Source organism: Salvelinus namaycush, chromosome 5 (genome assembly GCF_016432855.1).
Source record: "Salvelinus namaycush isolate Seneca chromosome 5, SaNama_1.0, whole genome shotgun sequence".
In the NCBI taxonomy this organism is placed as follows: Eukaryota; Metazoa; Chordata; class Actinopteri; order Salmoniformes; family Salmonidae; genus Salvelinus; species Salvelinus namaycush.
The window spans coordinates 55,061,933-55,075,428 of record NC_052311.1 but is presented as its reverse complement, the minus strand read 5'-3'; the positions used below and the strand labels follow the sequence as shown (position 1 = coordinate 55,075,428).

At 44.6% G+C, this 13,496-nt stretch overlaps 1 protein-coding gene across 1 annotated transcript in view; it reads right to left on the bottom strand.

Moving 5' to 3' along the window:
* The window catches only part of zfpm2a (zinc finger protein, FOG family member 2a), a 146,916-nt gene that overhangs the window by 3,836 nt on the left and 129,584 nt on the right, over positions 1 to 13,496 (bottom strand). Inside the window, exons 6-7 of the mRNA XM_038994537.1 lie at positions 1,179 to 1,385; positions 253 to 477 (exon numbers count right to left, since the gene is read on the bottom strand). Coding sequence (XP_038850465.1) covers positions 253 to 477; positions 1,179 to 1,385 — 432 coding nt within the window. The remainder of the gene's footprint in view (positions 1 to 252; positions 478 to 1,178; positions 1,386 to 13,496) is intronic.

Here is a 13,496-nt window from a genome sequence, read left to right as displayed (position 1 = left end):
TTGTCAAGCAATACTTTTCATTACAAAACCGAATACTAAAATGACTGAAAAATATTAAAGTTATACTGTTCTGTACTACTCAACGTAATTAAATAATACATAGGATTACCTTTAATGATAAGCACAACATCACTCAATGGTGAGATACTAGTATAAATCTACATTTCGTCTACTTTACAGTACTTTACTAGTATTACTACAGTAGAAGCTCAACTACTATACTACTAGTACTAGCAGGACATCTCTACTCACCGCTGTGTGTGCTCAGGTGCATTTCCAGGGCCCTGGCGCTGGTGAAGCTCTTGTTGCACTGTGGGAAGGGGCAGATGCTGGGTGTCTGGTGGGGTCTGTTGTCGTTCTCCTCCCCTTGGCTCTCTGGCTCCCTCTGCCTGCCACTGCAGTAGTACATCAGGTGGGCCTGCAGGTTCCTCTCACTGCGGTACCAGATCCCACACGCCTTACATGGGAAGATGTCCTCTGGAGAGAGAGGGTAAAACACAGGGTAGAGCGTCAGGGTACAACGTCAGGGTAGAACGTCAGTGTACGTTTCGTGCGCACACAACAACATGCACACATATGCACGGACAACACACACACACACACACACACACACGTTTCTTTCTCTTTATAGCTCTGATTTGATACCCAAAGCCAGGAGAAACCCTGTAATACCCAAGCCTGTGATAGGACTGTGTTGATACCACTAGGCTGGTGCCCTTTCTCAAGGGCAACTGAAACACTGGACCATCTGCCTGCAGCAGAGCAGCCTCCCTGTCGAGCTGAACCCAGATAGCCCTTATTAAGTAAACAAATGCACTATTTGCATGAAGCTTGTATTTTGCAATTAACAGGTTAGTGGGAGGCTCGCCTGTGTTTATGTGAACCCAAACTGAAGGTCGACAGCTCTTATCTCAACCGCTCTTAACACAGACTCATCTGGGTTAATCTACATCCCATAGACGGATGGACAGACAGACATTTAGGGCTATGTCCAAAACGGCACCCTATTCCCTATATAGTGCAATACCTTTGTCCAGAGTCTGCACCCTCTTTCCTATAGTGCATTACTTAAAGTTTTGGCCTAAAGTAGTGGACAACATAGGGAATAGAGTCCATTTCAAACACAGCCCTAGGTGAGACTACAGTACAGACTAGCCATGGAGTGTATTGTAACTCACTGTTGACGATGGCGGTGGGCAGTATGGAGGCCATGGCAGCCTGCTGAGGCAGGAGCTGGATGGTGTCCAGCAGTCTGGCCGGGTACATCCCCTCGCTCAGAGACATGTGGTTGATGGCCTGTAGACGGGAGTCAAAGTCCACGGCGAACGCCACTAGTTCCTCGCCCCCCATGATGTTCTTAGTGGTGGTACACCACAGCTGGCCACCTGGAACAGACAGAAGGGGAACATGCTGAAAAAGATTGTTTTTATCCTGTGAGACTCTGTTGGTAGAGCATGGTAGTGGTAGCCTGTGTGGCTAAGTTGATGGGTTTGATTCCCACTGGGGACAGTATTATATAATATTATTATTGATGTTTCACCCTGAGTGGTTTGACTATACTCCTAACTCTGATGTCCAGAGGGTATGGAATTCCATCCAGAGGGAAATGTTATAAGGACTTAATAATAATGACTATATAATGACTAAAGTGTAAAATCACAATGTCATACTTTGGTTGAAATAGCAGTAAGAAATGTCCAACTCATTGGGGTAAATTCTAGTAGGTCTCTGCATTGGAGCTATACTGTACACTTCAGTAATATAGTATAACCTGAAGCAGGTCCTCTACACACTATTAGATTTTTGTGTTTAGGGATTAAACATTCCAATGAAATCTTCTGAACATATTCATTAAGTTAGGATGAGAGAGAGGAAGGGGAGGAAGGTTTTTTAGCTTAGATAATATTTATCTCCTGCACATGACAGGCTTTTCAGCTGCACTTCATTTTCCTTTGAAGAGATTAAAGTTTTTAATATGACTATTTACAAAAATCTGGCTGGGGCGATAACAACAAACGATGATATGCTCACGCTAAATGGCAGAATTAGGACATTGTATCAGAGAAAAGCTGGACAATTAATTAGGGCACTCTGTTAGCTTTCAAAGATGTGCAAACACTCCGACAGAGCAGCGTCAGGATGAGAGAGGACCTCTAATTTGAGTCCAGCTGTTGTGGAAATAAGGAGCGTTGTAGAAGAGAGGGGAGAGGTATGAAGGGTAGAACAGAAGACTAACTGCACCCCACTCATAGATCCATCCTCCACACTTTAGAGAGACACTGATTACAAATGTTTACACAAAACGTATACATCACTGGTTTTAAAGGTCAGTGTAGACAGGGTTAAGGTTTTCAAGTGAGGCTTGAAGTTTTCAAGTGAGGAAAACTGAAGAATAACTGCTGTAGTTACTATGAAATGACATGATGGAATGATTGTTATGACGCCTAACTTCCACACCAATCTGAGGATGTATCACTCCTCTCTGGTACACCTTCCACGGCATTCCACCTCCCACCTGACGCTGGTCATGACCTCGCTACCCCCATTAACACATTTCCCAACCTTTTCATTGCATTTATGTCAAACAGCACTGAAATTAAACACTATTATAGAAATGAGTCAGAGGAGTGAAGCAAGATGTAGTAAAATATGCCATCTTTTAAAGTCCCATTTTTGTGTGCAAGGAAAGCTCTGTGTTTGTGTGTGTGTGTGTGTGTGTGTGTGTGTGTGTGTGTGTGTGTGTGTGTGTGTGTGTGTGTGTGTGTGTGTGTGTGTGTGTGTGTGTGTGTGTGTGTGTGTGTGTGTGCGTGCGTGTGCGTGTGCGCGCGTGTGTGTGTGTGTATCCGTGTGAGTGGCAGGCAGCACTAGCTCCTTTAAAGCACAGTGCCTATCTGCTGGCCAATCTCCCGTGATGAGAGACACACTTCAGGTCCCTCCACTTGAGCGCTGGTTTTGATTCTCTCTCACCACACAGCCTGGAGAGGCCCTTTGAATTTTTATCTCCTAATTAAAGTAACAAAACTCCTCTGCCGTCAGACAGAGTTACCATCAAGGTAGATAGTAACTGCCAGCGAGCAGCCACCATGGGGGGGAGGTGGGGGGCAGATGGTCACTACTCGCCACCAAAAGTTTCAATTGGTAGAGATTCCACTTCTCAGGTTCTCGGTTAACAAAGAGAATGGAGAAAAATACCCTGATACTGAACTCACGACTGACTTGTCTACATTTTCACTGTCTTTGAATACAATTTCAGTTAAAGATGCTCTGAATTACTGCAAGCCTTCCACTGCTAATTGCTAATGACTGTTAGTACTAACCTACAATGCAATTCACCTATGGAATATGCACAGCAATGTGACTCCTTCAGCCAGCCACACTACAGACACCCATCTGTCGTCCGTGAGAATGCTGGGGTGGTGTTCTAAAACACAGAATACTGACTCAGACAGAATCATTCCTGCCTCAGAGGAGACCTCAACCACCTCAACCACCTCAACCGCTTTGTCCCAAATAACACCCTATTCCCAATATAGCGCACTATTTTGACCAGAGCTATGGGCCGTGGTGCACTAAATGTGCACTAAATGCACTAAATGGGGAATAGGGTGGCATTTGGGACATACACATAGATGGAAGCTCAGGAGATCCACTGAGATCCACTGAGATGTTGCTCTCAGGGCATCACTGTACACCACAGTTTTTGCTTCCCAAGCTTGGTCTTGATGGAGAACCAAAGGATTTGTTCTAGGCCAGCACTGACACACAAATGTGCACCCCTTAGGGTTCCTAGGACAAGGATTGGGAAACACCTCTTACTGTACAGAGAGAGGGGCGGCAAAGGAAAATCATTTTGTGAATAGTTCATGAAAGTTTATCTGCATCATACTGGCTGCTTTTTGCCTTTTTTGAAAGTGCACAGCCCACAAGTAAAACTGGGGAAAAGGCTACAAAGTAGCAGCTTGTGTGATTTCCACTGTTTTGCCTGTTAGCGAGCTAGCTCTCTGCAATGAGCTGCCTGCCTGGCTTTGTGCAGCGGCCAATGCAGTTGGAATGAACGCTATTGTGCTGAATCCTCCTGCAGAGCACCTGATAAAAGAATAAAGAACTATGACATATTCTAAAAACAATAGAGGAATTAAGGAGAGACAATAGGCCAGCTGCTTCATTAAAACAATCAAAAAACGGCATCCTGTACCTAGTCCAGATAATTAAAAACACTGCTTTGCTTTCTCCATTCCCCCCCTCTCTCTCCCCCCCTCGCTCTCTCTCTCTCCCCCCCCCCCCCTCTCTCTCTCTCTCTCTCCCCCCTCTCTCTCTCTCCCTCTCTCCCCCTCTCTCTCCTTCTCTCTCCCCCCCCTCTCTCTCGCTCTCTGCATTCCTCTCTCTTTCTCTCTCTCTCTCTCTCTCTCTCTCTCTCTCTCTCTCTCTCTCTCTCTCTCAATATAATATTCACCAGCTCTACATTGGGCTGGCGACTGAGGCTCGGCTGGCTAAATGCCCATTCCTTCTCTTCCCCTTTGATGAATGCCGTATTTGAACATGTAGTTGAAGATGAACATATGACGGAATTCAAGAAACAAAATGATGAGAGGGAGGGGGTGCATCGTATATGTAAGTACTTTCACTAATCAAACGTCAGGGGAAATAAGGCACATGTACTGTTCGTCCCTCCTCCCCAACTACAAACCCCAGAGGTTTCAAATTCACATATCAGAGGTCATTTTACATTTCTTCAGCTTTAAATGACAATGGATGTACAGTAAAGTAGCCTATACAGCAGGAGTATTCAATTCTTACCCTACAAGGTCCGGAGCCTGCTGGTTTTCTGTTCTACCTGAGAATGAATTGGACCCACCTGATATCCCAGATCTAAATCAGTCCCTGATTAGAGGGGAACAATGACATTGAGGGCTATACATTCAGCAGACACTCTTATCCAGAGCAATTAGAATGAAGTGCCTTGCTCAAGGGAACATCGACAGATTTTTCAACTAGTTGGCTTCAGGATTCAAACCAGCAACCTTTCGATTATTGGCCCAACGCGCTAACCACCAGGCTACCTGCCGCCCTAGTGTAAATGTGAACATGGGCCACCGTGGTGGAGAGGAACAGACAGTATAAGATACTCGAGGTTATGAAGAATGGAATACATTTGCTTCCGCCTGCGCCACACCACTGTCCGTATCTTAATGAAAACACAAAGAAACCTCTCCAGCCTTGTTGCAGTGAGAGAGAGCTGGGAGGAGACGACAAAGCAACACAAATAACAGAAGGGTTTGCATAATTAAACTGGCCTGCAGACAGGTATTCAAATGTTTGTGTGTAAACAGCACGACTCTTTAATAGTTTGCTGTAAAATGCATAGTTACGCACATCAGCTCTCCCATCTGTCTCCAACACAGGCCAGGCCCACTGCAGCACAACTACACATTATGGGGCTGAGGGTGGCTTCTAGCAAACATACAGTAACCTTCTGGCAGTAACCACATTGTGTTCTATGGATTTGCAGCACACTTTTGAGACAGGACACTGTAACCATGTGGTCTCTCTCCTCGAGGAGCTGTTGCCAGGAGCTTGATGGTGATTTGCAAACGGCCTGATTATTTCAACCCCTTATCCCGTCTCTCTCTCTCTTTTTCTCTCTCTCTCTCTCTCTCTCTCTCTCTCTCTCTCTCTCTCTCTCTCTCTCTCTCTCTCTCTCTCTCTCTCTCTCTCTCACACTCTCACTCTCACTCTCAATTGTGAAGTGATGGTGGTAAAGCCAGAGGGCTCAATGCTTTTGTAATTAAAGACCTCTGGTCTTGTCTCCAAATCAGACCAGACTGTTGTTGAACGGACGGCTAACCAGGGAAAGCCTCCTGGCACCTACAAATATCAAGTAGCTGCCTGCCTGCCATGTTTGTTAACTTGTTCGGGGTTTAAATGTTCTCTTAACCTAGACTGTGTTAGCCCGCTGAGCTAAAGCCTAGAAATTATCTCAGGAAGCTAACGCAACTCTTCAGGTTTCCGTCAAGGCTACTAACCACACAAGTATGGTTCACTAAACTATAAACATAAATCATATTCAGTGCAACGTCTACATTATTAATATATGGAACTAACAGAAGACAATTCTCATACTAACAACAGCCTATACCTACAGAAAAACTAAACAAACTCCTCTTCTCATGAATAACAGCAAATATTGAGAGTGTTTCTGAACAGACAGGATGGTGATATGGCAGCAGGCTGTCAACCCATCAGGTTAAGACAACAGCCAGACAGCAGCACAGACAGGCCGAGAGAAAGCTGAGTGAGACTTCCCATGGCAGAGTGATTATGAAAAGTCACTAATCGGTCAAACAATCCTATTGTTACAGGGTGTGGTGTGGAATAAACTGCAGTTAGCGGACTATAACATTATAACATAGATTTGAATCCTCTTATTCCCTACTCACTTACCTCCGCCTCCCATTCTGATGATATTATTCTGGCCACCACTAGAAGGCGCTCTTCTCATGCTAAAACGCAACTCCGCACCCACCACAGTACGTATGATATCGTGTTGATGCATAGACACCCTAAACACCGCAGCATGTCAGACTGACAGACTCCGTCCATACGTTCAAGAAGGTACAGAATGTGAAGCACTCTTATGACCTTCATTTACTCTGTTTCTACAGTGAAAACAAGTTGTTCTGAGACCATGTATATGATGAGGATATTCATCATATCTAAGGTATTATGACGGTTATCGATCTGTTGTACCTGTCATCACGTTTGTGAAAATACTAATAGCCTAGGAGTCAATTTTGTGCAGCAAATACACATTGTTTGAGGCATAAAATAATGTCTTCTATTGACAAGACCACTCGTTTAAAAAAGCATTGTTGAATAAATAATAAATATATAACACTACAGTGTACAGACTCATTTTAACATCAAGTGTTTTGCAGATGATAGCCAACACTGAAAGCTCATGGATGGCCTTGAGCAAATGGCACAGGGGTCAGAGTCCACAAATTAAACCTGGGTTTCCAGGAGAGTGTCATACAGAATCCCACTGGTACACATTCATACCAGCTACAAAGACACTAAACTACAACACATCTCAGAAGGATCATATTATTTCATTTTACAGATATTCAATATCGTCATTCTGAGTTCTGGAACAAAGAAAATCTGTTTCAAAATTCCTAGTTTCCGGCAATGATCTGATTGAGTGGATGATTTTGCACAGTGTAGAAATGAGATGCTTCCTTTGCTTCCTAAATGATATTTCTTTAGCAAATCTCTGGAGACGCATGAATCTGTTTCATTGCACAGTGAAAATGATATTGGCAAGTGCCTGTTTGTCTGGTAATATCACTGAGAGAGAGAGAGAAAGAGAAAGCGAGAGAGAGACAGACGGAGAGAGAGAGAGAGAGAGAGAAATAAAGGGAGAGAGAGAGAGAGAGAGAGAGAGAGAAATAAAGGGACAGAGAGAGAGAGAGAGTAAAATATGCCAAGTTTTTATAGATCTATTAGAACTGAGAAATGATGAGGGAATTGAAAAGATGCTAAATGCTAAATTTCTTTGATTACAATTGATATAAAAATAGTATTTATTGAAATGAATTGGTGCAGTGAGATATAAACAATATAAAGTAAATTGTTATATATATCAAAATTATAAATGACAAATATGTGAGCCAAATATGATAAGAGACTGCTGTGAAATGTATTAAACTTTTTTAGTGAATATAACAATCTCAAAATGACACAAACAAACACTTTCTGTAATTCTGATAATACATGATCAGAAATGTATAGTTGAATAGTTTTTCTGAACACTACACTACGAACACTAACTCGGCACACATTTCAAAAGGACTGTTAGATTCTCATGGGTGTCACTTTTATATTCGATTTCTAGGTAATAACATTACAAATTCCATGAAATAACGCTAAAACCCTTACGGACTTAGGCTAAATGTTCTAACCAACACATTTAAAGTGTGGTGCACAACGAGGACCACTTTTGGCAAGGGTTTTAATTAAAACTTTTAAGGGCTATCCTCTGGGTTCACATGGTACATTTTGTTTTAATGTCATTTACCAAAATACATTCAACAACAACAACAACACCCTGGTCCTCTAGGTTTCCCAGGTCTAAGTTCTCTCCTCTTCCCGGGCCGGGTCCTGGTTGCAGCCAGGCGACATGTGTTTACTGGGGCCCTGCTGGGGAGCAGGGTGGCGCTGGGGGCCTGGCTCTCTGTCCTGACCAGGCTATGTGTTAATGGGACGTGGAGGTCCCTGTGACAGGCCGCTGCTGTGTTGAGCACCACCACCAACACCACCACCACCCGGGCAGAGCCAACTAAGCAAAGCTGTCCCAGAACCCCAGCTGTGGCCTGGTGGCCCACGTCCCCCTTCCGATCATGCTACTCGGGGAGGGAGCAGGGGAGCAGGTGAACGGCGGAGCTCCAAAGGGAGGGCCAGGGACTGGGAGAGAGACACAAGGACGCAGCGCCTCAGTAGCTACTCCAACATGGCTCTGTCCCCGCGCCACCACGCACCACATGGCCTGCCTGGCACATGGACGCCAGCCCTAATGCAAATGCCCTAACGCCGTTTAAAATGGGCCACTCTCCTTTTTGGAAAGGTCTATTTGGGCCTTCTGGCGATGAGAGGGGGAGATGAGAGATGCACCTGCCTAGGCTATCAACCATTTTGGAATGCTGGGACATATTTTATCTGATCTGGGTGAGAATGGAACTGGAATTTTCAAAGTTGTGGTCTACATTAACTTGATGAGCAAACTAACATATACTGTGTGCTGCAAAGGTTTCTGTGCAACCTCCTCTGAAAGAAAAACAGAGTGGGATTGTGCCTGCTGTTGTTCACAGAGCCCAGCAACAGACAGAAAGACAGACAGTGAACACAGACTGAATGAGAACAGCAACACGGCAGCACAGCCTCCTGAGTCCAGACGCCCACCACCACAACAGCCACCATAGCTCCCTCCATCCCACTCTAACATGCCCTCTGCCTCTGCACCCCTGTAATTCTACATATTGCTTAAACTAAGCGCTAATTACATTTTCTGTCAGTTTGCAGGAGAAATAAATAATCTGTAGCTAAAAGGCCTAATTGCGTTTGTCACATTGTGGTCTCGGTGGCTGGTGCGATGGGAGCAGCAGCCGCTGGCCCTTCCTCGTTGCCATTCTGTCGTCCTGGCAAGGCCCCTCACTGCCCCAGGTATCGCCACGCAGCCATCTGGAGCCGACATCTGTCCCTCTATTGATCACAAGGGTTTAGCACTTGATCAAACAGACTGCGACAGGATATTGCTCTTTTCCCCACAGAAAAGGCCAATCGCTTGCGTGAGGGTAATAGAGTGGAACTGAGATACGCCACCAGCACGGCGGGCAGGCAGGCAGGCGGGCGGGCAGGCAGGCAGGCGGGCGGGCAGGCAGGCAGGCAGGCAGGCGGGCAGGCAGGCAGGCAGGCGGGCAGGGGGGCAGGCAGGCAGGCGGGCGGGCAGGCAGGCAGGTGGGCGGGCAGGCAGGCAGGCGGGCGGGCGGGCGGGCGGGCAGGCGGGCGGGCGGCCGGGCAGGCAGGCAGGCAGGCGGGCGGGCGGGCAGGCAGGCAGGCAGGCGGGCGGGCGGGCGGGCAGGCAGGCATCAGCGGTAGTGGCAGGGATGGCAGGAGTGAGGTGGCTGTGCCACTACTGTCCAATGCCAGTTTGAGCCAATAGACCAGCCACACTCTCTCTCTCACTCTCTCAGCTGCTGCTGCTTCAACAAAACACTCCATTTTAAAGTGTGAGAATAACTCAAGCTCTGAAGCTAAATTAAAACTATATTAGCCACAATTTTCCACTTCAATATTTTCCACTTCTTTCCTCTCCTCTCTGAAAAGTGTGAGATGTTACGAATCGTTTTAGTTTTCAAGTGTTTGTTGAAAAGACTAAAATGAAAAGCGACTGGCTCTGATAATAACAAGCGGGTCTTTGAACCTGATGAGAATCAGTACATCACTTTCAAGCTGCATACAGGTACTCTATCTGTGAGAACACCTTTTTGAAACTTTGAGGGAAGATGGATGCAAGAACAATATGCTCCTACTGTACATGAAAACGCACCAGACGCTGTGTGATTACTTTAGTTTTGTGTAGAAAACAAAAGGTCCACCTGCAGAACTATATGAAATAATAAAGCATTGAAATTACCCGTATTTAAATACATTATCTACATATGACAGGAATAAAAATGAATCCTTGCAAATATGGTTTGAAAAAATACACTGAATTTGGAACACATAAATCATTTTTCCATATTAGATTCCAACCTAGAAAATACCAGTTCACAATTATAAAAACAGAGGACAACAACTGTAACACTTTAAAACAACAATATAGAAGCCCATGTTAAGATGTAATCTTTTATGCTATTTCGTTTAATGGTATGTAATTGGACAGAGGATACTATAGTTCCTTAGGAATAATGCTTTTTAACTTGTTAACCTTTATGAATTCCATTATAATGCTTATAATATGATATTATAATATAATGCTTATAATATGTTATGTCTCTACATTTTCAACTGACTCTTCTCCAGCTCTCCTATATCCCACTGCCGTTAAAACAAACACACTTGAGCCTGAGGTGATCATGCAGTGTGAAGCCTAGTAGTCTGTAGAGGCTGTGGATGGAACCTAAAATAGCTCTTACGGATCAGGCATGCTTGCAAAGCACTACTTTCTAGCTAGCTAACATCATGTTTAGCAAGTATGGACAATTTGATAGGATGTGAAGGTGACATTTATTTCAATATTGTGGCAATATTGTGATTGTTCCTTCCTGTGAAGAGAGATATGATTCCCCTTGCCTACAGTGCTGGGATTGTCCTTTGGAAAAAATTATGCACATTTGGGGATGAGGCAACTAATTCCTTCCCTCCACCTCTGTCTCTCCTCCTCCCTCCCCCTTACCCCCCAATCCTCCCCGACATGAGATTTCTGATTAATCGTGTGACCGCCCCTTCGTTTTGCATTTTACACAATCTCACAGCGCCACAGCGAGATGTGTGAGGTGTTTCGCCACTTTTGGCAAGCTGAAAAGCTGTAGCCCAAGGAAGAACAAGTCAGTGGAAAGTATGAGGGGGATATGACCAGGGGACGTGATAAAAAATGATCAGCGAGTGTGTTTTCCTGTTTGGTTTTAATCTACATTTAATTAAATTCTTATCTGCTGTGTGCTTATGGCTGCATTTGAATGGCGAGACTGCATTCATTATGAATGGTAAAATTGAACTCACTACATTGTGTGTGGCCCAATAAAGGAACAAGACCCTTATTGCACTCTGTGCATGCACAGCACAAGCTCCGACAGACATGCGGAAAAAATAAGTCAATTAAGATGGGTCTTTAAATTACTGCTGTATCAAAACAAGGGGAGGGAGCAGGCTCTATAATAGAATCCTGACAGGGGTGAGCACAGCCGACTGTTGTTAATATACATCCCATTTGATAGAGCCAATTATATTGGCCTGTTTATTATGGAATACACCGTCCACGTCTAGATTTACTGGGTTGGTCATGATAGTTCTTAATCAGTTCCCGACAGGAAAGTTGACTTATGACAATAGAGGGGTCAAAAGACATTTGGTTTATATAGCTGTATAACAATATGAATTCTATGAGATGATTTGATGGTGTTTATCTAGGTTAAGTGGGGGAGAAAACAAAGGCCGACGACAACAAAAGAAATGTCAATAAAAACATAACCAACACACACACACACACACACACACACACACACACACACACACACACACACACACACACACACACACACACACACACACACACACACACACACACACACACACACACACACACACACACACACACACACACACACACACACACACACACACACACACACACACACACACACACACACACACACACACACACACACACACACACACACACACAGGACCTCCATGGGTTAAACACAAGGCAGCCCATCTCTCTTGAAAATGCACGAGAACATTGTGTAAAAAAAATAGAGAAAACAAATCAGAAGCTCCATATTGTAATACTATTGACAAAAGCACACAGCTTATAACAAGACGCAGCACTTCATAAGCTAAGAACAATATCCCATAGGCAGGCGGCAGCGCCCCTGGAAACCGCTGGAAATAAAAGAACTCTGAGCCTATACTACAAAGTTGGGCCTGACAAAATCCTTAAATCTTTCCATGTTTGCTTATTCAGAACGTAGTGGGGGAGACGGAAGCTCCCTGCTGCCTGGCCATGTTTACAGAGCTGTTCCCATCTTTAGGCCTTGCTCATCCACAGATCCTGACACACGACGGAGACATGATTAGGGCCCTGCCTATGCATAGGGGGAGGTGGGAGGGGGAGGGAGGGGGTGAGGAGGGTGGAGGGATCGGCAGATGAATGGCTTTGGTTGCGTCGGAGAGGGATCACAGAAGATAATCGCACCCCACTGCCGCGGTGGAGCTCTCAGATCTGGTCTTTAAAATAATGTTGGGAGTCAAGTCTCTCCAAAGCCGGCACAGGTTATCTTCTGTATTTTATGTTTGCTGTTTAAATCTTAACGGGACACAGCCAGCAAGGGAGAGCAAATATGTCTGGAGTCGGAGGAAGCGGAATGGAAACGCTATAGCGGAGGTTAAAGATTAGCAGTCGTTCGTTCGCGGGGGCTAAGGAGATGAAACTCCCTCTGTTGGAATGGCTTTTTATTCCCGGGGAAAAACAGTTGGAATGTTGGAACGTTTAACCTTGTGAGGCTCCGAGACTCCATAGAGAACAATGGGATAACCAGCCAGATCTTTCCTCTATTCAAAAACTAAATAATTCATAGACATTTATACATACCATTACAAACAAGCGCCAGTAGGCCTAAATACTGAAAATGAGGACGAAAGTATATAAGTCATTTGGGTCGTTTTTTGGGCACTTGTTCACCACTTTCTACTAACATTTTAAAGGATACATATATATGGCATTTTTTTGATGTTTTATGATGTTCTCCAGACCCCTTTGATGCTTTTAAACCATCATTGGCCTTTATGTACCAATTATTTATGTAGATATGGCCATGTGACACCTGTCTAATATGGCGCTACGGAGCTGGTTGGCTGCCATATTGAAAATGGCCGCCAGGGGGTAATATAAAAACTCTGCAATGACACTATAGCTTCTAAGGACTTGTCCAAGTTGTGTGTGAAATGTGGTGCCTCTATCACAAAAGCCACAAGTACCCTCAAATTTAACACTAGTCGCTGGACTAATAATAAGGTTACTAAGGAAATAGAAAACAAAGTCCACTACCAGTACCATCCACACAAATACTACTGATACTAATGAAACATAAATGACAGCTGCAGCACCATATCATAAATAGGCCTGGTGATATCCCAGACACTGTAGCCATAAAATACAGGTGCTTGTGATTGTGAGTCTCAGACTAGAAACCCTCTGTATTATACTGATAGAGAGG